Below are 26,247 nucleotides of genomic sequence, written 5' to 3'. Positions count from 1 at the left end.
GACAGTCACCAATAAATAACTTCTAATTTTCTCTACTTCTTGTTCCCAAAATTGAGTCTATAGTAACTTTGTATTATCTGAGTTTGGGTATTAATATTATTCTGTAATACAAATGATAATTCTGGGCCAAGTGCAAATCTGGTGCACTTCAAGAACATAGAAATGTTTTCTTAAAATATGTAGTTTCCTTAAGGTCCATATGAATATTGTTTATTGACACCACAAATTTAAGACACTTAGAAAGAAGATGGAGATTTACCACTGCCAAAAGTTGCGATTATCAGAGCCATGCAAAGTTTCAATATTGCAGTGCAAATCTGGACAAAAGTTGAGCTTATCCTGATGCTGTTTCTCTATTGCAACCAATTATTTAAGAAAGATATACCTGCAATTTATTTGAAAAGATAGCTACATTACGCTATTAGAAGCCTTTGAAGTGAAGCTGCTGATGAAGAAGTAGGTGACTTACAGTGAACTGTGATGGCTGTTGAAGCAATCATGCTTTTTTTGTCTATCAGGGAGCACTTGTAGTCTCCTGTTGCATTGCGCCTCACATCTGTCAGTGTGTAAGTATTTGAGCTTCTTATTCCTTCGGACTGTCCCTTTTGATAGAGGCAAAATGTCAGATGATTATACTTGGTCGCTACAATGAGAACAGTTGTATTTCTTGATGAAGATAGCATTTTATCAGGTAAGAAAAAAAGGGAATGTGTTTCATTGATTGCACAAAAAGAGTATAGTTTGTGTTACCAACATATGATTCCTGGGCAAATCGTTAATATTTTGGATCTAAGGAAGTTGAGAGCTGATTTATTTTCTGTTGATGACATTTATTTTATTGACAGCATGGCTTTTGCTCAAGTTTCACATTTTATAAAAAGTCCAGTGTTTTATTTTTATGTTTATGCCTTACCTAATTTGACAAAAATATTTGAGGCAGCTTAAAAGGAAATATGCCATATATCCAAATTAAAAGAAAAAAACAGAAAGAAAGGAAAGAAGGAAGGAAGGAAAGCAAAAGGGACAAAAGGAAGGAATAAGAGTGAGAAAGAGGAAAGGAAAGAGAGGAGAAGAAAAAAGAAAATGACAATAAAAAGAAAAGAAATTAAGACTAGGAAAAATATAGATGATGTAGGAATAATAGATGTTAACAAAGAAAGATATTCAGCAGATATTGTTGCTAAAACTGAGATGCAAATTTGGCTCTGTCATCCCTGATAGCCAAAGTGGAAACCTAATTAGTTTTAAATTTTCCTTCTGCAAATTAAACCAAAACAGCAATCAATTTATTAGGGGAAACAAAGTTTTCTATCAGCATAAAGAAATTACTTATACAGTCTTCTGAATAATGTAGTGAATGCTATTCTTAAGTACTACTGAGTACTGTGGTAGGTGAAATTTGTAGGCACATCCCTGCAGTAAAGTGCAGTATTGAGTTACATATGGCTTCCCTCAAGGTGAAAGTGATGTCAAACACAAGGATGTGGAAGAGCAAACAAGCATCCTGAGACAGAGCTCTCTCCTTGTTTGCTTCCAGATCCTTGTGACATGCAGAGCACATCTGAGAGGAATTTTCCAAAGTATCCTCTATGCATAGCATTTCCTTCAGCTATGATATGGAGAAAAGTTGAGGAAATGGCATTCAAGATTATACATAATGACAAAAAAGAGCCATAACATTATTCTAAATATAACGTGCAACAGAACTGTCCCTGTTTCAGAGGGTTAGAGGTGTGTTCAGGGCAATGTGGGCAGATTTAGAGTCTACATCAGTTCATTCGCTGTCATCAGCTTTCATTTTGTAGTTATCTGCTTCTGAAGAGTAGATTCTTACAGCTTATTTGGATAATTAAACCTTAAGGTTTTGCAATTATAGTTTCCTGTGGTCAGCTTATTTTTTCCTCTTTGTTCTTGAAATCTCTCAACATTGAGAAAAAAGGCAAAAACTGGCAGGTGCAGAAAAAGCTTCCACATGACATTTTATAGGTGGTGTCTCTTGTCCCCAGCAATAACATTTTTTCTCACTTAATCTACCCATGAAGTGCAATTCTTCATGTCAGCCAGAAGTCAAACAACAGGATAAAATAATAGTCATCCAGCTCAAGTAGTACTTAAGCACTTACTGGTAAGTAAAACAAAAACTCCTCTGGGGGAGGGTTGCCATTTCCTAAGCATTTAAGAGTGATGTTATCCCCTTCTTTGATGGCATTTTTTGGTGGCAGCACTTGTATTGTCACCTGTTCTGTAGGATCTGTAAGAGTCACAGACACAAGTTAACCATTTTTGTCAAGTACCGAATTACTCTGTGCATACAATGTAAATGACTAAATTATACATAATTTTCTCAAGAAGCTAGTAATGGTAATTGCTTAAATGTACCTTTTTATAGAAGGATTGAAGCTAATAGCTACTTGCTATACAAGTACTAATCTTAGTTAGGGCAAACTACAAAGAAACCCTGTTACATAAAAATCAATTTCTTCTTACCAAAGTGCCTTTAACTGAGGTAGGAATGGCCATAATTATTTTATGTATGAAAGACCATAGGAACAATCAAACTGCATGGCTTTATTATAAGGAAATTTAATTACATATTATATGAATCTTATAGTTTGGAAGGACAAAAATCAGTTAGCAAGTAGCTGAAGCTATTGGATACTACTGTACTCTATTGCATAGTAATACTTCAGATTAAATAAAAAGAGGAGACATGAGCTAAACAACTCCAGCAAGGATTTGGGCATGCAGGAGAGTAGATCTGCTGTAAAAAAAAAAAAAAAGATGAATCCTATGAACTCAGGGAGACCCTTGACACGATCAACAGGACTGTAAGCGAATTGTAATTTTGTTCTGTTCATTGGAGCCAAGATGTAACTTCATTCAATTTTGTTCATATTTATGGAGAAAATAGGGCTAAAGGGTATGCTTCAGCACAGGCTACTGCTCAATAGTAGAATGCTAATGAAATTGAATGCTGGATACAGTGAACCATATCTAGCAAACAGGAAATAAAAGGAGGTGGTGGTGGCAGTTACAAGTGATCCACTAACGTGTCCATTTGTTATATAGCTGGACAATACAATGAATAATAATTGTTGAAATCATAGAGTGCAAAGGTATGTTTTATAGAATGTTTTCCACAAGACTTAATAATTATTGAAGCATGTATCTATATTTCCAAACTGGTGACACTAAAAATAATCTATCTATAAAACCTATGTTTTTTTATTACCTAACAAGTGAAATGAGTAAGTTATAGTTTTGGAGGCTTTGTTCTATCTCTTGCAGCCATTTATTCACCTTTCTATAAATAAAGTGCAAAAAAACTTAGAAGGTTGTTATAGATTGCTTCTCTGCCTTTTTTCTATGCTTGAGTATCTCTGAATATTTGTCCAGTATATTGTGAGGTTAAGCAGTGATCGATTTAATATACTTCTTATTTGTTTTTCTGGGTTTGCCTAAAGTAGTTTCCTAACCAGCAAGTCCCAGTGAGGTTGAAAAGGAAATAAAATCTGGTTTTGGTGCCCTGCTGACCTTCCGTTTCTGGGCCTCTCCTGTTTTCTTACTTGGCCCTTCTCTGACTAGTGCTCAGGTTTGGCCTGTGGCATGTCACTGTGGCACATCTCTGATCAAGGTTGACACACCAGAACAGCCAGGGATGGCAATCTCTACTTCTTTTTCTATTTTAAAACTCCTTTTTTTCTGTGTTCCCTTTTCAATAGGCTTTGCTTTGTATTAGAGAGTTGAGGAACTAAACTGTCATCAAAGGGTTCATGTAACACATTTGCATTCTGACAGTAACTCTCTGGATGTCCACTAACATGCCTACCACAAAATTAATGAGCCTTTGCTCTCCCTTTGCCCCTGACTTTGAATTTTACTCTGCCCACTAGTAAATCATCATTTTGCCCATTACTCTGGCTTTCTCCTTTGCCCTCTTTTATCCATTCAGTCACCATGTCTTGATGATTAATACTTTACAATAGATTTAGGGTCTGATTCTCCCTTTCTATTCTCACTAACACTTCCCTAGTCCATGTCCTAGTTAACCTACACCTGAAACAATGCCATCACATTTCACTTGGTTCCTCAACGTGAGTCTCTTTCCTTTTGATTCTTTAATAAATATTTCCTCTGAATCAGTGTTCTGAAATAGCGCTTTGAATATTATAATGATACTCAAAATCCATTGCACAGTCCCAATATATAAAGATTAAAAATAAAAATTCCTTGGCCTGGTATCCAATTTGGCTTGAACCCAGCTCAAGTGAGAGTCTTTTCTCTTACTCTACTACATAAACCCCTACAAAATAACTAAACGTGTCTATTGAAATTTTCTTCTTTTCATCTATTTATCTATCCTACAGCCCTTCTTCATTTATTCATTTGTTTGGCATCTATATTGTGTAAGCCTTAAGCACTGGAATTATTAAGTTGAAAATCCTGCCTTAATGAACGTTTCTTCTATTTGTAAAGATACCAAACTTAATAAAGAGTATGACTACATAAAACCTGTATATTACACAAGCATAGGGATCCAATAATATTAGTTCTTATTACTTATCTTGATACATGAGACTGGGAAGCTTCCTGGAGGAACTCAACCTGGAGCTGGGTTTTGACACATAAATGGGTATTTGCTAAATGATAAACGTGTGAAATGACAGCATGTGCATAGGCATGTAAATGTTACTCTGTAGAAGGAATCTGGAAAGTAGAACAGACCACAGTGGACATAGGTAGTGATGAGGGCTGACACATACTGTAGGACCTTGGCTAAAAGGAACTCAAGGCATATTGCAACGTAGGGGTGGGGGTGGAGGTTAATCTGAGAGCTCTAGGGAGTCATTGAGAAGTTTTTATCACATATAAATATGATAGAAATTTTCTACCACATTTGTATTTTAGAAAAATATTTCTGGCAGCAGTTTGGAGGGTAGTTTATTTGGGGGTGAGTGGAGAATGGTGGACAGGCAAGAGAAATACTATCCTGCAATTCATTGGAAAAATACTACTTTGAAATCCATTGTAGAAATACAGGCAATGAGGAATGGGGGCATGAACGTAGGCAGTGTCAGAAGGCAGAAATCAGATAAACACAAAGATCAAAGAGCTAGATTCCCTAAAACCTCATTACTGATTGAATAGGGTAAGAAAGAAGTGGACTGGTACATTTTTCTCAAGCTTTCTCAAGATAAATTTGTCACCTTTTTTTTTTTTAAATGTACTTGTCTGTCTCTTCTTTCTGTCTAGCACTTTCCTTCTCTTCTCTGAAGTCTTTCTAGAGCAGTGGTTCTCCACGTGGAGTCCTCAGATCAGCAGCATTATCACCATCGGGGAATTTATTACAAACGCCCATTGTCAAGCAACTTCCTACATCTCCTAAATCAGAAACTCAGGGCCAGGGTGCAGTAATCTCTGCTCTAACAAGTCCTTCATGTTCTTCCAATGCACACTACAGTTTGAGAATCACTATCATTGGGCAGCTTGGCCTTCAAGACTCTTAATACCGAGTTTCTGAGGCTTTTACCACTTACAACCTTGCGTTGACAATTTCCTTCTGATGCAGGTGTCTTGTTTCAATATTGGAGTAGTACACTCATTGAATGTGAGGACTGTCTTAAATTGCTTCTTCGTGCTTTGTGTTTTCACCATGAAGCCCAGCACTGAATACACTGTGACTTCTTACATCAATATGGCTTATTTCCAATAGAATATTATTAACAGAAAGAATTCTGGGCCGGGGGTGGTGGCTCATGCCTATTTTCCCAGCACTTTGGGAGGCCAAGATGGGCAGATCACCTGGGGTCTGGAGTTCGAGACCAGACTGGCCAACATGGTGAAACCCCACCTCTACTAAAAATACAAAAATTAGCAGGATATGCGGGCACATGCCTGTAATCTCAGCTACTCGGGAGGCTAAGGCAGGAGAATCACTTGAACTCGAGAGGCAGAGGTTGTAGTAAGCTGAGATCATGCTACTACACTCCAGCCTGGGCAACAGAGTGAGACTTGGTCTCAAAAAAAAAAAAAAAAAACGAATTTTGTCTTCACCCAAAAAAAAAAAAGTTTGATCTTAGATAACCTATAGATAATGAAATACTAATTTCTTGCATTTAAATCAAGTTGAAACTTATTTCCCAAGTTGAAGGGAAAACTACCTTTTAATATTAGGGCAAGTTTGGAAGAATTTCACTTTTATTGTCATATAAGATATTGTCCCCTAGTGAACCACAAAAAGAAAAGTAGGTGAGGTGAAACTCTCGAAAAGCTCAGCAGGTATTTCTGGCTTTTTTTCTAAAATAGATGTAGAAGTGCTAGGTTACTCTAGAACACATGCAAGTATCACAAAAATTTTAGATAAATTAATAATAATAGTAAAATCCTTTATTGCATTTTCCCCTAAAATATCTTCTTTGCTCTTGATTGTTTATTATTTTCTCTGCTCTTGATATGTTTATATTGTGATAATGACCATATAGTAATAATAATAAAGTACTTAATATGACAATTTAATGTGTGGTGTAGCATGCCATTTTTGATTTGTGATTTCACTTACTCTCTATAACACTATCAGTTAGATATTATATTTTTTCCATTTCAAAGTAAGAAAACTGAGATGTTGAATAATTAAGCTACTTTTCAAGAAACTATAATTGATAATGTTTGGACTAGAATGCCAGCATTTTTGCTCCTAATCATTAGAATTATCTTGGCACCTGTCTTACAAGAAAAGCACAGCAATGGAGAAAAAGATTCTATTCTAATACCTACAGCTAATTTAGGGCAAGTCTCTGTGCCTCACCTTACTAACTAAAATAATGAAGTTAGAACAGATGACCATGAAGATTCCTTTGTAGACAAATGGTCTGTTTCAAATACATGATTTAGTTAAGTAAAATGTCTTGTCATACAATATCCTATCAAACTTATGCAGTTGATTTCATTATTAAAATAAATCTTTTCATTAAAATGGTAATCTCTTACCCAGAAAGCCAGTCATACATCTATATTTGTCATTCATCCAGATATTGATCAGTTAGAGAACTTAATGTGTAGTGAAATTCAGAAGAGATAATCATAAATAAAAAGTAGAGCGTGAAAGATATTATAGGATGGATAAATGTTTATTCATTCTATGATCTCCTAAAGAGGAAGAGATTATTTGGGGCACCATCATTTTTGGGGTGCAGACTGGAAGCAGAGCTTTAAAGAGCAATAGGATTGGGCCTATGAAGATTAATAGCATTTGAATATTATTTCGAATACGTTAAATAACATAATTATATATTGAATTACTTACAGTAAATATCAAATACAGCCTGATCAGAATAAACTGTTTTCTGGCCAGATGGTCCATAATATGTCACAGAGCAGGTGAATGGCATTTGTATATCAGCCTTGGTAGTCTTGTACTCCAGGGTTGAAGTCATGGTATAGAGCTGAGTAACTGGGTCCATTTCTTTTTTAAAAATTATGACGACCGCTGAAGAAAATAAAGAACACTGATGGCAGGATCTTTCATCTAACAATCACAATCCTTAATTAAACAGCACAACACCTTTGAGAAGTGTTTCTTTCCTTCTAACTGTATTTAACAGGAGGGAAAATTGACATGTAGTGAGGTAAGATGTCTTTTCGAAACCATGAATCAGAGAGACAGAAATAGAATCCTGGAATCCTATTTCCCACTCACTTTAATTAACTTCTAGATCATACCATATACAGAAATTATTTTCTCTGCTCTTGATTCTTCTGTACAAGGGCTAAAAATGATGTTTAAAAATCACGTATTAATTTAATACTTAAAGTAACAGAGCATGAGTCATAGCTCAAAAGAGGGCAACATATTTAGATCCTGGACAGTTTAAAGCATGGCTCTCCATCCCCCAGGACTGATACTAGTCCACACAGCAGGAGGTGAGTGGTGGGCAACCATGAGAAGCTTCTTTTGTATTTACAGCCACTCTCCATGGCTCACATTATGAGCTCCTCTTCCTGTCAGATCAGCTGTGGAATGAGATTCCTATAGGCATGCAAGCCCTGCTGTGAACTGGGCATATGAGGGATCTAGGTTGCATGCTTATTATGAGACTCTAATGCCTGATGATCTGTCACTATCTTCCATTGCACCTAGATGGGACTATCTGGTTCCAGAAAAACAAGCTCAGGGCACACAATGATTCTACATTATGGTGAGTTGTATAATTACTTCATTATATATTACAATGTAATAATAGAAATAAAGTACACAATAAATGTAATGCACTTGGATCGAAACCATTCCCTGACCCTGGCCCAAAGAAAAACTGTCTTCCATGAAACCAGTCCCTGGTGCCAAAAATGTTGGAGACCACTGGTTTAAAGAATACCTAGAAAAAAAGGAAATCAGAATAGGTCCTCTGAATTTACTCCCTGTCCCCCAGCCTCATACCCACCTCCCTCAAAGGGATGTAGCACTTTTCCATTCCTGTACCATGTGATGTTGCCATCTGGATAACTGTCTTCTGAAATGCAGTCACCCAACTGCAAAACGAAAAGGCAATGTTATTATTACTTTGGTTCAGTCAGGGGCTGTCAATTTGGAAACTCCAGAAACTCCGGCAATGCCGTTATTCCAAAAGATACTTGACCCATTAATTTTCCGACACTGACAAAAGACTGAATATATGCTCTCTGGTATAAAAACAATGTCATTTTAAGACGTTTTTAACAATTGTATTTGAAAATATAGTTTTGCACGTTTTTAAATGTGCAATAGATGCTGTCACTATTATAAAATCACATTCATACGAAGGCATTGCCAAATTCATTTTGACAGTATTCTTCTTTAACATTAACCAAATAACATTAATCTATTAACATTGACTATTACCATGAATCATATATCTTCATATGGAATAATAATTTGGTATTAAAATGGGGCTGCCTCTCCAGTTTCATACAACATATATTTCAAGATGATATGTATTACCGTGCTCTATAATTCCCCTCACTTTTTTTAAACATGTTTTAACTTTCATATTTGGTATTCATCAAATGATTTTATGCAGTAAATTGAGTTTCCACCTCCCTACAAAGGAAAATTCTGATATTTTAGTTAGTGAAAGTGAGATTATTATTCAACATGGAACTCCAGCTTTGTCCCCCACTTTAGCACAGCTTCCCTTCACATCTCTGCTAATGCGTTGTTCAAATCTGATCTTACCTCTTTATTTCAATCTTTCAATAGCTTAATTTGCCAGCGGAATAAAGTCCAAACTCCCTACATGGTATATAAGATTTGTCATGATCCAGCCTTTCTTTGCCCTTCCAGATTGATCTCTTACTATCCTTTCTTGCTTTCTGTCTTAGTACCCAGTTTGATTAATGCCAAAATTTCCTGTTTCCCAAACACGCCATTCTCTTTCACATTCTATTCTATTATTTAGTATTGTTGGAAAGCCCTTTCTACCTTTGGCTTGGAGAAAATCTATTCATCTTCTATCATTCAATTTTTTTTTTTTTTCTAGACAGGGTCTTGCTCTGTCACCTACAATGGAATGCAATGGCACAAACAAGGCTCACTGCAGCTTTGACCTGGGCTCAAGCAATCCTTGCACCTCAGCCTACCAAGTAGCTGGGACCACAGGCATGTGCCATTATGCACAGCTAACTTTAAAAATATATATATATATTATAAACAAGGCCTTGCCATACTGCCCAGGCTTGTCTTGAACTCCTGGGCTCAAGTGATCCTCCCACCTTGGCCTCCCATACTACTGGTATTACAGGCCTGACCCATGCCAACTGGCTTCATCCTTCTATTAAACAATCCATTAATTCAAATAAGAAAGAATCCTTTTTTCAGAAATGACCCCACATTCTTGGTGTCTCCATTGTCACTTGAGACTGTGAGAATAGTGTACCCTCTGTGCCTTGTGCATAATTTCTGATTGGTACCTGCAACACTGTCATCTCCACAAGAGCAAAGCCTATCTTATTTGTCCTGGCATCTAAGCTCAGAAGAAGGCACTTACAACACTCAGCTAAGTAAAGGTATTAATCAAAAACAATTCTTACCTTTTTTAGCTGCTCTGTTTCGAGAAATAGTGCTTTGCTTACAATTTCAGGTTTAGATGGTTGTTCTAAAGTTAAGCAGAGAAAGATTTTAAGTAAATATGTAAGAAAAAAGGGACTTCTGTGATTTGATTTAGAGCAAAAACAATTCATTTACCCAATACAGAAGAATAAGCAACAGAATAAAGACAGATTTCATTATAAAATCTGGATTTCGGGAATCTGTAGGCCTACGTCCTTCAAATATTTATTATCTTAAATATTATTTTCAGTGCTTGTAATTCCTTTGATTAAAATATCGATAATGCTTTCTGAATGCTTTATAAATAGTGAATATGGATTTGATAGTGAAACAGAAGCTAATGTCCTCTGTAGGATACATTATCTCTAACTGATTACCACAAGCACTTCCTACTTATCAACAACTTCCAGTTCATTAAGTAAAGATATTAATTTACATGAACAAGAATCACAAAGGTACTTGTTTAAAACGAAGATTTCTGAGCCCTACTTGGCCTACTGAATCAGAATTCCTGGAAAAAAATCCCATAACTCTACATTTTAAACAAGTTTCTAGGGGATTCTTGGGCACAGTAAAGTTTGAGAAACACTCCTCTAAAATCATGGGAAATAGAAAGCAAGTTAAGAATTTTATAAACCCAAATTTCTGAAATATCTCTAATTTTACCTCTTAAGCCAAGTCACAATATGAAACGATAAATGTGGGGAAATCTTTCAAATTTGGAACCTGAGATGATGGACGGAAACATTTTAAATGTAGAAAGTTCTAAGAAGCACAAATTTTAATAAAGACTTCAGGAGCAATTGATCAAAAGTCGCAGCAACAATTTATTATTTAAACTGATTTTAAGTTCTTTTATTCTTAGTTGCTGTTTTCTATCAATGATTGATTCTGCACTTTTTAAATAGCTCCAACAGTTAGTTTAAATAAAAAGTATACTGACTCATTGTCATTAATTTTTGTGAGTCTCATGGACCAAAATTATTCTATTTTCTTATAAACAAATGTATTAAAACAATCAGCTACTTTTTCTTTTATGGTCTTATTGTTTACCACCTAAAACTTTTGATTACCAAACTAAACTAAATTGTCTTTTGTATAATTATTACTGAATTTGGAATTCAGTTATTAGACATGTTACTTCCCCAGACCATTATAGAAAACAAGGAAGATGACAAATTGTCTCTGTGGTAGCAACATGGATATATTTAGACGGTATGAGACACAAATGTAACCTTCTTTAGGTTAATATCTAGAGTTAATTTCCCCTTCATAAATATGTTTTATATTAGATATTAGAATAATGAATAAAAATAATAAATCCTCCCATGTGTTGAACTCATGCACTTTAATTATAAGAGGGCCTATTTACTATTAATTCTAGAAATATAATTCCACAAATACAATTTTCACAATCATGATTTCTAGTTTCCAAATACACCAATTGGGAACAAAACGTAAGCAAGATAGAACGGTAGAAAAAAATAAATACAGAAAAATAGAAAGATGCAACAGAGATGATTAACATTAAAGCAAACTAGTAGTGACAGTTGGCTACCTGATTGGTAGGATGGTGGCCATAAAATGATAAAAACTGACCAAGAAAAAAAACCGTCTCAAAATAGACACCAATTTCTGGAAAACCTATTATGTGGGGGTTAGATTTGTCACATAAGAGTTAACCTTGCCATTATCGCTATTTTAATAGAATGTTATGAATGTTCATAATTGCAACACTGAGTTATTGATGAAACACTGAATCTTATTCGGAATCCTTTTTAAAAAGGCAAATATCGAATATGTTTGAGAGAAGAATACATCTGAAATATTTAAACAAAAAGAAAATTCTTGAACTGTAAATAAGTCAAAGTTTTCTGGAAACTGAAATCAGTTATTTAGTGAATCCTCTGAGAACTCAAGAGATATAAAATATCCAATTAATGTATGTGGGCAATCTAGAGTCAAAATGAACAGAGAAAGAAGGTCAAAATATTCTTAATTTCTCCTTCAAGAGTATTATGCTTGGAATATGTGGTGATATTTGGAAAATCTCTCCATAAGTTTAGGTTCTAAATACACAGATTTGGTGGGTAGCTTTGCCAAGTTTCACTACTTACCAGTTCACCAAAGTAAAATATCAAGACTGTTGTGCACATACTCTTTCTCTAATGGAAAATGTATTTCTTTGCTTTGCTTTGTAAACCCTGTGATGTTTTATCAAAGAACCCATAATCATAAACACTTTGGTATTTCAATCTTTGGTCCTTTATTCATGGTCATGTGTATTTTGTTGCCATAAATGCTTTATAAAATTCCTTACTTTTTCAATAAAATGAAACTGTAGTAAACATAGGAAAACCTGATGAAAGGATGTTTGAAGTTTAATCCTGTTTACCTTATGATTCATCTTTCTATTTGGAAAAGAGGGTCTCAGTGAGTATTGTGAATGTAATGGTATTACTTAATTCATTTTCTTGAGCCATTTTCTCCTTAAATGTTTGTTTCAAGCCCTCTATATTAACTATGTATCTTGTATGTAATTTTCTCTTATATTAGGTTGTAACATTGATGGATATTAGTTGGAGGACCATAAAAGAGGACATGTACTATTTTAGCAAAATTGTATATTGATTCCAAAGTGTTAAAAAAATAGTCTATGTGAATTATATCTTAACATGATTCAAGGATTCATAACCAAGTATAGAATCGAAAGCAAAAGTAATGCTACAAATTTACTTGCATCATTAAAGTAATTTAGTCAAGGGCAATGATTTAAGCCAAATTTTGCTTCTGAATCTTCTCTAAATCACTCAACTGAATATTTATCAAATGGAAGAATCATATCTTCGTTTATTTTCTTTTTCTGGCTATCTTAAGTAGTTAGAAGATATATTATAACAGGGCCACACTACAGTAGTTTAAAATTATAGAATAAGGAGATTAAAATACACTAGAATGTTTATTGTAAATCTGATAGTAGTTTACAAGGGGTGTGTGTCTGTGTGTGTGTGTGTGCGTGTGTGTGTGTGTGTGTGCATGCATGTGCATGTTGGAGATGGGGGCAGCTGATATTCATGGCAACATGTAGTATGTGCCAATATCTTGGCAATGATATGTAATGCTAAGATTCATATGATTTCTTTTTTTAATACTTTTATTTTAAGTTCAGGGGTACAAGTGTGGGTTGGTTACATAGGTAAAGTTGTGTCATGGGAGTCTGTTGCACAGATTATTTCATCACCTAGGTATTAAGCCCAGTACCTATTAGTTGTTTTTTCTGACCCTCTCCCTCTTCCTACCCACCTTCCTCCAGAAGGCCCCAGTGTGTGTTGTTCCCCTCTCTGTGTCCATGTGCTCTCATCATTTAGCTCCCACTTATAAGTGAGAACATGCAGTATTTGGTTTTCTGTTCCTGTGTTAGCGTGCTGTGGATAGTGGCTTTCAACCCCATAAATTGTAGGGTTTTCACTAATATCCATTAAGTTCTGATCATACATGGTGAAAAGTTAAGCTACATGTAATATTAGTGCCAATTTAAAAATTTCATAAATAATGCCCTTATTTTTCCCTCTTCTTTTTGTTTTATATCATCTGCAGAGTTATATAAGAGATTTTATAGCTGGAGAAGAAAGAAATTGTGGTAAGGGGCTAGGGAGTGGTCAGGAAGAAATATACTGGAATAGTTAGCTCCTTTTGTTCTAATACCCAGACTATTGCTAGTAAGAGCTATGAACATTAGCCTTCAGAGAATCTAAAAATCGGCAACCTACTAAAATGTATATTTTTTGGCAGCTAGCCAGCTCAGAGCAAAGTGAGAATGTAATGAAGAAGGCACAACTACTCTGTATCACTTAGTGTTCTAGTATTACTATCAAAAACCACACAGAGGATAGCTCAATTTAATGAGAGGAGACCAAGTGAAGGCAGATGCTAGTGGTTGTGTTGACTCAAAATTGCTTCTTCCAGTACTTTGTCACCAATCACCCCTCATAAATTATGAAGTACTTTAAGCAAACTGTTGTGGGCAAAAGGTATCTTTTATAGTTAAATCATAAAAATGAAACATATGGTGCAGATCTCGTTTGTTAAACAGATTATTTTCTGCTGCTTCTCCCCTCAACACCCCACAAAATTTTACTTTTAGATTGACTGGCTTTTAGGAGGAGGACATTTAATTCTGATAAAGCAATGAGAATGGTATCTAAATGGGAGGAATCCAAATAAAAGCTCTGAAATACCTCTGTGTGAAGCCACTAAACACTGCCCATCATAATCATAAGAACTGGTCCGTATGAAAGGAGACTCCATGTCTGCAATACCACAGAGCACCACCAGAGTACACTAGACTTGCAGATGAGCATAGCGTGTGGTTTTCAGATGCTTTCTTAGAGCTGCAGCCACTCCTCTCTCCTTTTTTTCATGAACAACTTATCATGAAAAACTTAAATACTGAATAGACCAAAGTCTCACTAATCAAGTAGAAATAGCTCCTCACCTTCCTCAGCTGTCTTCATTAACTCCTGAAGATCCCAGCAACAGAATGGGAAAACCTCCCATCTCATCCAAAGTATTCATTTTATTGATGAGGAGTGAATCTTAGCACCAGACTGGTGAGGTGACTTGCCCAAGGTCAGAAATTAGCAGCAGATCTCACAAAGTAAGGTCTCCTGGTGACCCGCTCAATGACACTCCTCCATGTCACCATCAACAGCCTTCTGGATCTCTGGGTATCCATTTGATTTTTAAACTTTTTCACAATCACTAGAATAAACCTTTGGGCACCTTATAGGTTGACACTTGTTTCTGAATGGTTTTATTAACCTCAAATGTGCACTAAGTAAAAACACAGTTTGGTTTTGATGCCATTCAACTAAAAGAAAAAAGCTGATTAGTGGTGACTAAGATTGCCACTTATTTGGATTTGGGCTGATTTACAGGTATGATTTCTTGCATATGAGGGATAGCTTAAAACTAAACAAGCAAACCTACATTAAAGATAGCAAGGTCATTCATCAGGGGCTCTAGTTTGAATAAAAACAATTTGACTTAGCTCATGAGGATAGCAATTAGCAGGAACCTGATCTGAGACTGGCTCCCATTAACCATACTTGATTCTATGGTGCACAGTGCACGTTGCTAGGTGATTCAACAGAGGGAAACAGAGGACTGATTGATGGGCTTAGTAACTCTTAAGTGACTGCAATATATACATGCAGAGAATCAAAGTCTCCTTGTCACAGCTGCTTTTTGCTTCACAGAAAGTGACCCGAAGTAAATTCATTGAAAACAAAAGAAAACAAACTAAAGTCCCCATATGCTTTTTGTAAACATTGTCTTTATCATAAGCTTTGCTGTTCATTTTCCTGGATTTGGAGGGTCTCATGATTTCTAGTATAAAACACCATTTTCAAGAGTGTGTAACTTGTCTATGTAAATTCTCCCTGGCCCAAAGCCTGGAATGCAAATTCTGTTTCTGAGAATCACTTTGTTTTCAACAACATCAAAAAGAGAAGGGAGTATGGGGGTGCTGGTGGTAGGTGGGGTGTGAGTTTGTTTTCACAATTATAGAAATTCCCTATATTCCAAGTCAACTTATAAATGTTATTGAATTAGGCCAACTGAATTTTTTTTTCAGATTTCTGTATGGCATTTTTTCACAAAAAAAGTTTTGAAAAATGTCACAAATAATTCTTCTAAATGAAACAATCTGAATTTTCTCAACTCCCTTGTATACTACTATTTCAATGTAGGAAAATTTTAACACCTAAAAAATGAATCCCAACAATGACAAACTAATATAAATAACCATTAGAGTGCTGCGACTTAACCTCTGTGCCTACTGTGGTCATTTTTGATGTCTGGTGCTATTTATGATGTTATTCCTATCACCAAAAAAAATTTTGCTTACTCGATTTAAAAAAGTGTCCTGAGCAGTTGCACTATTCATCTTTCTAATAACATAAAAGTGAAATAGAAGAAAAGAAAAAAAATAGGCCACCATCAAATGCAGGATGCAGACTGTTTGGAGTGTTTTATGGAAATGGGCATGACTGCAAATACTTGGTTTGATTCAAAAAACGGTCAAGAAGTGAGGAGGGTTTCTGGAAAGTGCCTTCTAAGATGAAAGGTAATCAACTGAAACATGTAATATGCTTTTACAAGGTTCTTCTGGGGGACAAAGGTTTCCTTTGATATAAGCATGCTTTGAATCAGCATCATGAGCCCATAGGAGCTTTGAAGTCCATATAAATACTTGAGGGACAGACCTACTTAGTTGCATAGGCTATTACAAGAGAAACAGGAAAAATCCATAGTTACTTGCTGTAGTTGGAAGGCCCTCTGGGTTTCTTTCTTCCCTATTTATTTTAATAATTTCTAGGCACTGTCAAGTTATCAGAAAGCAGAGGGAAAAAAGTTGTAAAGTGAAACCTTCTTCCCTAATTGAAAAAGACTGAAAGACTGGCATTCTGAAACTTTTGAGACCTATTTTTTTCTCCCTGTAGTGTCTAAAATATTTGAAGTAACAGAAGTGGGACTTTTTATTTGAGTTTTAAAAGATGAAATACTTTAATTATAACTTCTCAAGTCATTCATTTGCACAGCTATTTGCACAATAACATTAACTATATGCTATCATTAGTCAAAGTAATTTTGTCATAGTGACTACAATAATTATTCCAAGTTTCTTCTATAATTTTCTCTTCTTCCATCCTGACTCTACTTTCTCCCCTTGGTGTATCCCACATACGGATTCAGGGTGTGGTGAGTTTTTTAAATTTTAGAACAATTTTCTAAACGAAGTGAATACTTTTTGAAATCTAAATCAATAACCACTAAAGGTAAGGATGGAAATGTATCTACATTTATAATATTTATATATGAATATATATAGATATTTATATATATGGATATATATACATGGAAAATTTAGACCTCTGTTAAAATATAGTTTGAATTTGCTTACATTTTATTGTTATATATCAAAACTGCAATTTCATATGGTTCAGTCAAATACATGTATATGTATGCATGTATGACACAATACTTCTTTGTACATGTCAGTAAAAGTTAAGATCAAGTGCTAGTTATCAGTAGTAGTACTTCATTGCTAATCTCCTATTTGAATTTTATCCTCTTTGTTTTCCTTGCTGATAGTATCTATGAGCAGAATGAACCCTAACCCTAACCCTTATATAGATACCTGCTATAGTGACACTACAGAGAGTTCAGTCTTCTTTCTAAAGAACATGGTCTGGTACCGGCCATCGATCCCACTTAGCAGTGACACTGCTGCAGGCTACTTACTGAACACCTTGACTATTGTAGGTGCCTCAAACACGTTGTCCTCAGTTACTAGCATGCACACAAATCTCTTTTCATCACTGATCCTTGCATTACTGATAGACAAAGTGTAGTTTTCTGAGAGGCTCAATCTGTCTTTGTATTCTGGTACGTCGTCATACTGCACACTTTTCTTTGTAGAAGACCTGAAGGCAATAAATACTGGGGAGCCATCAGGCTTTTCCTAAAAATTAAAATAATAATACATTTTAAACACGAGCTTATTCAGATGTTTCAGGATTACATTCAAAATAACAACATTTCCTTGGCCATATTCTTCTACCAACATCTGTATTTTTTGCCTAAGAAGAATAATTTTGCATACAAGTCTCACATAAATATTTGATTACAGAAAATTTTTCGTAAGAGAGAAGCTGTAAGATCTTTTACAGGTGTCAGTTTAAATGTGTAAAACTGAAATGATAGAGCTCTAGGAATATGAGATCTTTCTTGATCGGGAGGATAGAATTGGTAATTGTTTTGAAACTTACATGGGCTTTATATGTTTAATATAAAATAAATCATAGATAAATGCAAACGAAGGTACAAAATGATGTTCAGATAACCATCACGGCAGGCATACACTTGAGCTGCAAATAGGTTTAAATATTTTGAGCAATTATCTTTAGAATATTCTTTACTTTAATCCACATATTTTAAATGTCCATACCTCTAACCAAAACTGATGTAGCTGACATTTATACATAGAATAGTTTAACCAGTCTTGACAGAAAAACAGTATTTACCCTTGTAAAATAATTATATCCATTAAGGAATGAATCGGCTTAACTAACACAATCCATAGTTTTGCTGAGTCCTAACAATTAGTTCAAAAGGCTTTCATATAAAAACGTATCACCAAAATAAGATGTACTCTGCATACACAATTATGCCAAGAGCACTGAGACATACAGTGCATTTCTTCCTCTGGTCCCCCCAAAATTGTTTCACCTAATAAGCAATTTAATCTAAAATAGGGGGGCAATTCCTCCTTTATGTACCCCATAAGACCTTTGAGAAAATAAAATGTGATAAAGTCCATGACAAATTTTAAGATTCTGTGGAGGATTAAATATTAAGGATTAATCATATCAATTACTAAGTCAATATTGGAGTCCAAAGTTTTATTTACTTAAATATCTGAATACATCAATAATATTCTTTTTAACTCCTTTAGATTTATCTCATCTTACGTCATTCCTTCACTATGCGAAGTATGTTAGACCATTACCTTAAGTTTCTGTATTCATTCCCTTATGCAGCAAGTAAGAGTTACTAATTTTTGAGCACTTAACTATATTGCAGGTGTTTTCTTTGGGCTTTCTATGCAGTAATTAGTTTAACACTCATAATAACCTTGTAAGTTAAACTTAAATATTAACCTCATCTACAGACTAGACCATGGAGGTTGAGTTTGGTTAAATAACTTCCCAAGGTCTTGGCTGGTAAATCTTAGCAGAGCAAAAATTTGAGCTTAGAGCTTGCCCTTGTTATAGCCTTCCATCCCTCTTCTGTACCAGGCACTGTGGCAGATAATGGACAGGAGGTGTCAGGAGTAGAGTTGGGAGAAGTGAACAGGAAGCTATGATCTGCATTCATAGGGAGTTTACAATGTGATCTAGGAGAAATCAGACCATTTCTTCTCTATGTTTACTTCCTTTCATTTTTCCAAAACTTTCCTTTGTCTTTTAGGTGGTTACATTAAATTAGAGCATATATGCTATTTCTGAAAATCAAGATTGACTTTAGAGGTTATAGTTCCTACAGTGTATCTCAGTTTATTGGTGAAGGCTTTAGCTTAACTGAAAATTTGAAAATTGCCATTATTGTTTGATTTCCAGTTACCACCGTGCCAGTTCAGTTTAGGTGAACCCTACTCCCTGGATGAATGCTACTCCCTGGGTTATAGTTAGAATTTTCTATGATCATCAAAGTTTTCCATCACCTGAATCCCTTTATTTTGGCAGTAAATTTGATTGAACAAATGCATTGTATGGTAGCTTCCCAGGCACTTGGAATTTGACGGTGCTAATAGACTCTGTCCTCAAAGGTCTTAACTTCAAATTTCCACATTTATAGGAAATCGGAAATAGTTCAACGTTACCTCGAGTGAAATGGATACTAAATAGAAGGATGCTACAGAGAAATGCTGAGCTGCCTTATCACCTTCCTTTCCTTTCATTTCCCACTCATGCGAGCATAGTATGGTTAGGATTCTGCAGTGTCACAGACGTGAGTTCACTTTGTTAAATGATTACCATGGCATGTACTAGGTATTTTGATATCAATTTCTTTGTGTAATCACACAACAACACTATGAGGAAGATATTTTTATCTCATTTTATGGATGAGAAAATAAGGATTAATTCATCTGCCCAGAATCTTATAGTGAGTACATCAGAACCTACATTTTAAAAGACTGTGTTAAACTACTTATTGAGTGCAAACTTAAGCACATTTCTTATTGTGTTCTGCAGAATGTTTGTTCTTGGAGATATCTGAGGAAAAAAAGTTGTATGGTCAAATAAACATAAGAACTGAATCAAATTATGACCCTCAGACAATTCAGAATGCATCTTATAAATGAAAGGCTCTGAGAAGTGGCACGATAAACTTTTTATAAATTATTTGACCATCAAATTCTCTTCCTTTGCAAATACCTTTCAACATTTCAAGGAGCTAGTTAAATTTTGCTGTTGTATCCAGGGAAACATATCTACTTGAAGCTTGCAGATTGCCGTGAGTCTCCTGTGGTACAGGTCCAGCATTGGGAAATTGTACCATACAAACACTTTTCATTAATATTGATTAATTTAATTGAGGTATTTTATTAGTCAAAGTTACCTAGCCATTCCACATCTCCCTACCAGCATCTCTACCCTCCATTTCCAGACCCATTTGTACCTCCATGCCTGAGAAAATTTGATTCCACTATCTGCAGAAAATATGGGAAGAAATCAACAATGTTAAATATAAAAAGGACCTATAGCATCAACACGGTTTTAAGACTAAATGCCAGAATCAAGCTTGTAATATTGATGACTAATTCCCAAAGACTGTCTAAGGCCTCTATCTACTGATATATCTTGCCTTTGCAATAACCACATCAAATAGAACATGAGCCAATGAAGAAAGGTTGCCATCCTCCACTTAGCTCAGTCCTATAATCCACTGATTTTATGCTGGAAGTCTGCCTTTTTCTTTGCTTCTAACACTTAAGGTGGAATCTTTCAGACTAACGTGTTCTAAGAATTATGTGTTTATTGACTTTATTTTAAAATATCATTTGTTGTGTAAAACAGGAATCTTTCTTTTGTCACATTCCACACATTAATTTTACCTTTCCATATTTATACCCTCAATTCAATATTGCATTTAGGTTAATGTGAAATTCACAGTTACAGAAAAAATTATATTTAAAAGAACAAAGGCAATTAACCAAGTCCCAGGTAGGTCACACTTACATATTTCCATTTTCCAAACATGAGATTCTGAGGTACATCAAGTCGGCAAGGCATGATAATGGTATCTCCATATGCTGAATTTACAGTATACCATCCAAGGCCTTTGGCGGGGGTGAGGGGGGAAGGAAAAAGAAAAGAGAGAGAGATAAAAATTTTAAATGTTTTCTTGGAGAGACAAATAACTTCAAGATGCATGTTGATGAAGATTGTCATCTGCTATAATTTTAAATGATATATAAAAGGTATGAGACTAGAATATATTTTCCATTTGAAAACACCTTTCTATTTAGCCACTGAATCATTGAATCTTTGAATATAACACAATCGAAATTTATAGACCTCCAGTTTTACCAGAGAACAGATAAGTGGTATATTCCAAAGGAAGATAATGGAATCTGCAGATCAATTATCTATTTTACTGTATTTCATAGAAATAATTTCCACTATATTTTATAGAAACGTGGGACTCTACAAAGATTATCATGATTAAAATTCTCAAAACTAGCTTTAACTACATTTGTGTTTTTCATTTGAAAATATCAAATTTTTCTTATGTGAAATTCAAAAAACTATTTAAAACAGAAATACACAAAAGCCCACAACTGAATTTTATTTATAAGGGGACACAACTGAATTTTATTTATAAGGGGAAACATAGCTTATATTGTAGTAGTATAAATTAAAATACTAATTTCAATTTTGTATAAAATATTAGTATAGTAAGAATTTATAGTGTGAACATTCTTCATAAAGCGCTATTTACAAAGTGATTATCTGAATTTTTGGAAGACAATATATTTAAACCACACTTCTGTAGGTACAGAAAACTTTCTCATCTTATTTAATTCTATATTAACAAAAAATATAAATATAAGTAATTAAAATGTGGAAAGAAGCAATTTTTGTATATGAATGTAAAGTACCATTCAAATCTGGATATATTTATGAGGGTTAAAAAAACTCAGGCATTTAAATTGGCAATAGTACTTGGGAAACATCTCAAATTTTTTAACCTTATTTTATTTACAATAATCTTTAAAATTTAGAATTTTCACAATGGAATATCTATTAAGGTGTATCATAAATGAATATAGAGTGTGACGGGCTATTTTAAACAGTAGAGAAAAAAATAAACAAATGATATTTTGTCCACCAGGTGGTGCTAAAATGCAAAGCGAAGGCAATCTGCAACATATAAATAAAACCTTCCGACTTTCTGAAGAAACAGGACTGGGAGGATCTCATCTTTCAGTTATCCCAAAATTTCATATAAGGTTAAGAATTTTGCCCCAGTAAACAAAAACATAACAACACGCACTTCATGTAAATATGCGACACAACAACTAGTTTTCAGCAATTTTAACATTGTTAAGGCACAGAATAAAAAATATGCAAAGTGAGAATGCATTTTCACTTACCATTTGGGACATAAGGTTTCTCTCAAATGGTTTATCATATGTTTAGTCTCATAATAAAAATTTATTTCAATAATTTAAAAATTGTTTTGTGTTTTCCATACTAATTATAATCCCTTTTAACATCAAACCAAGCATAAGACTGTAAATGAAGAAACTTTTTATTCAACCTTGTTAAAATAAAAATAATGGAGGTTTAGACATGTGGCTTCAGACATGCAGACTAATAACATTTAGGAAATCGCTTTACTGCACATTACGTTACTTGTTCTCTGTGTTATTTGGCTCCTAAGTGTGGAATTTCTGCTGTGTGTATTAAGACTTGTTCATACACTGCACAGGCAGAAGTCTGCAAAGCCAAGGAAACCCTTTTGTGATTTCATTTTTTGTTTTTTCATCAGCTTATAACAAGGCACTTGAATATGTGATAATTTTGAGAGGATCCATTTCTATACTTTAATTTATGTCAGCCCATGCACCTGTAACTGTCTCCTATTATTATAAAAGCATACCTTCCTTTGGCAACTAACAGTGCTTTCATGATTGGCCAAGGAGTGAAAACAGTTTACAGAGCTTAGGTACCAGTGAAGTGAATCCTGTGACAGGTAAAGGGAAATAAGAAAATTCCTTTTCCAAGAATTTAATGCTTTGTCTTTTCTCACAAACCATTTTTCTTTCCTCTTCCCTATAGAACTTTAATGTGCTATTTATTCATCATATTTTATAATGAGTCTTAAAGCTGTATGAATTTCAAGTACATAGTGTATTAGCATGATGAAAGTAAAATCAGAACAGGGAAGAGACCATGTATTTTTAAGCTTTGTATCTCCAGAAACGATGCCTGGCATTTAATGGGCACCTACTAAAATGACTCTGGAGTCCTTTCCATTTTGGTTATCAAATTAACATTTTGGAAAATCAGAGAGCAGTTGACAACACTGGAATTTTGAGAATTCTCATTTCTGTCACATACTCTAAAGTCAGTCATGTCTTATCTTGGATGTGTAGAGAACTTGGATTTTGATTTTGGGTGGCAATCTCTGTCTAGAGGAGAAACAAACAGCAAAGACATTTTATAGGAATTCATGGATGGAATGACAAGAGAGAACATTCTCCCTTCCCTTTAAAGAGAAATTAAAGATTGATTATTTGTGCTCCCTAATTTGCAAATGATACCATGAAATGTCTCTTTCCTCACTTGTGGTAATCATAAAGCAAAAGTTGTTCATTCAAGTATTGAAAATTCATGAATTGTGTCTTTTAATGACAGCTCCAAATCCAAATCCAAATCCTCAGCTAGGAAAGAACTCTGAAGACCAGAACAAACACAAGGGAAATAAGATACCGCACTAGACAGAGGGCAGTAAGTAAAAAGCTAACAATTACAGACATAGGCACCTTCCACGGGCCTAGGGCAGAATGAATGGTAATAAGGTGGATGGCAGGTTAGGCGCCATAATTGTGCTTAGTTTAGAATCAATTTTCAAGTATGGTATAATAATCAACTTCCCTCTTCTTGTAAGAGTATACTGACTCCCAAGTTCATCTGATAGAAGGACTGAAGTCTTGCATCCATGGGAGAGCTAACATCTCGTGTCCCCTAGGGATAAAGTCACTACAAACACCATTGCGATTTAGTGATAAATTACATCCCAATTTCTAGTGATGTCTTAATCTTTGATATGAAGTGTCAGCGAGACCCCAAAGTACCTGTCAACTCGAGTGATTCTGTTTACACTTTCCATAGAAGAAAGAGCTTTTTATCTTTGAATTGCCAAGTCTAACAATTGAGTTTAGCTTACTAGAATTCCCTTGCAATTTTCTCCCTGTAATATTTGTTAGTTAAATTATTCATGGTTTTGTAGCCTAGAGATTACTGGGCTCTACTGAAAATATAGAATGCCTATGACGTCCTTCTTCTAAGAAGCCAAATGTAAAATGTAAACCAATGTGTGAGTGCACAAGTGTGTCAGTATGTGTTATGGCTATGTGTATAAGCACAGGTCAAAAGAAACTTTAAATTCGACTAGGACATTTTGTATTAAATGTGTTCTATAAATTTAAGACATTTTTGTGACTTATTATTACTGTTGCTATTAAAATATGTTCACATATTTGTGTCTCAAGTAAGACATAAAAATGTGTCATACTTGAGAAGCAGTAATCATTTAAGTATTTTAAAATAAAAGGTTATTAGTCAAAGGTAAAAAAACAATAGAATTGGAAAGGTTACATAGGAGTATTGATGGAAATACAATGCAGTGAGCACAGAAAGAGAAAAATTTCTTAACACAGTAATTCTGACATATACAATCTCAGGCAAGTGACCATAAAACATAAGCTAGTTACAGTAATATGTTTTGTATAGAAAATAATTTAAAAGAGGTACTGAAAACAGACTCTGGTAATGTTTTGAAGTTAGGTAAACATTTTGTTTTTAACTGAAATAATAAAAATATAATTTTGGCCATTTTGGTGACAAATACTTTTTTTCCATAAAACTAATTGCCAAATTCAGAGGAATCATTCTCTTTGCATTCCTGACATATAGACATTTGAATTGGGGTAGATTAAAATTCAGAATCTGCTACCACATTTCAAGCAGAAGAACATCAAATAATATAGAAAATAGAATGAGAATTAGAGTCTATTTTCATATGCTGTAATTTAGGATGGTTAATTATTATTTATTGCACTAATACATTAATAGCATCATCATCCTTAAAAGAAGTTTTGAGTTCTCTAGCTCTGCTAAGTGTCATAAAAGGGTTAACTGCAATTACAATTGACTCAGAACTTAGAAGATCTAAATGCCAGTTTCATAAAAATTTTACAGAGACTTATTTGAACAAGTGAACTATTGCAGAGGAGGTAGACAGAAATGAGAAGTTTATCCTTAGAAATTACTTTCATATTTTTTGACTAATTTTGACAGATAGACGTGCTAATGCTCCCATTTGTTTCACTAATGAATTAGGATATGTACAACTCTAAAGAAAACGTAAAATATTTTGTAATACTAGTTTATAGCAGTGTTTCTCAACCTGGTCACTATTGGACCAAATAAGTCTTTATTGTGAGAGCGCTGTGCTGTGTATGCTACAGGATGGTTAGCAATATCCTTGCCTTTACCCATTAGATGACAGTACCACTCTTTCCCCAGTTATGACAGCCAAAAAGTCTCCAGGCATGACAAATATCCCTTGGGAGGCAAAATTGCCCAATAAACTGTATGCCCTTGAGAACCACTGGTTTAAACCTTCAGCCATTGGTTTCTCATATACAATTAAACTGGGTTTCCAATAAAGGAATTTTTGTTAAAATAGAATCTTAGCATAGAACTAAATAATCACTGAATACAAGTGAAGGTATAGAGGCAGAAATGGTACATAATAATATCTGGTTATTGTCAAATTTGTTTGCCTCATAGAACATATTAAACCACAATGAGGGATTAATTCCTGACTTCAGGAAGTGGATTCCCAACATCTTTACAATAATGACAAAGATATTTTGTTTTAGCAAGTCTATTTCCTGTATCACAATCAAGGACACATTATATATACTATCTATGTATGTATACTATACATTCTAAGCCATACATTTCACATATATTGTATTTAAGCTGATAAAATGTCATAGTTCTACTGAAAGATTGAAGAAGATATTTTTTCAAACCTGAGCTCTTATGATTCAATCACACAGAGTTATCTCTCAATGTCTCCCATACTTTATTGTATGAACAAGAGTTTAAGATTATCATCAAGGTCGTGAGATATATAAAGCAAATTCTCTGTGTGTACATTTGCGCATGTGTGTGTGTGAGATACAAGGGGCTATAATTGCCAAGTAATTTGGAAGGTATGCTGAGTGACAGAAGATACTTGATGAAATCTGATGTTATTTTGTGAAACAGAAAGAAGGGCTTTTTCTCCTTTCTTTTTCT

General features: G+C 34.5%; 1 protein-coding gene across 1 annotated transcript in view; it reads right to left on the bottom strand.

Moving 5' to 3' along the window:
* ALCAM (activated leukocyte cell adhesion molecule) overlaps positions 1 to 26,247 on the bottom strand; it is a 219,686-nt gene that overhangs the window by 39,607 nt on the left and 153,832 nt on the right. The window contains exons 2-8 of the mRNA XM_012476684.2: positions 20,887 to 20,987; positions 17,387 to 17,606; positions 10,063 to 10,127; positions 8,439 to 8,526; positions 7,304 to 7,486; positions 2,124 to 2,251; positions 470 to 602 (exon numbers count right to left, since the gene is read on the bottom strand). Of these exons, the coding sequence (XP_012332107.1) occupies positions 470 to 602; positions 2,124 to 2,251; positions 7,304 to 7,486; positions 8,439 to 8,526; positions 10,063 to 10,127; positions 17,387 to 17,606; positions 20,887 to 20,987 (918 nt within the window). The remainder of the gene's footprint in view (positions 1 to 469; positions 603 to 2,123; positions 2,252 to 7,303; positions 7,487 to 8,438; positions 8,527 to 10,062; positions 10,128 to 17,386; positions 17,607 to 20,886; positions 20,988 to 26,247) is intronic.

This window comes from Aotus nancymaae, unplaced genomic scaffold, assembly GCF_030222135.1.
Source record: "Aotus nancymaae isolate 86718 unplaced genomic scaffold, 86718_ANA_hifiasm-v0.15.2.pri h1tg000011l, whole genome shotgun sequence".
NCBI lineage: Eukaryota > Metazoa > Chordata > Mammalia > Primates > Aotidae > Aotus > Aotus nancymaae.
This window is presented reverse-complemented; position numbering and strand designations above follow the sequence as displayed.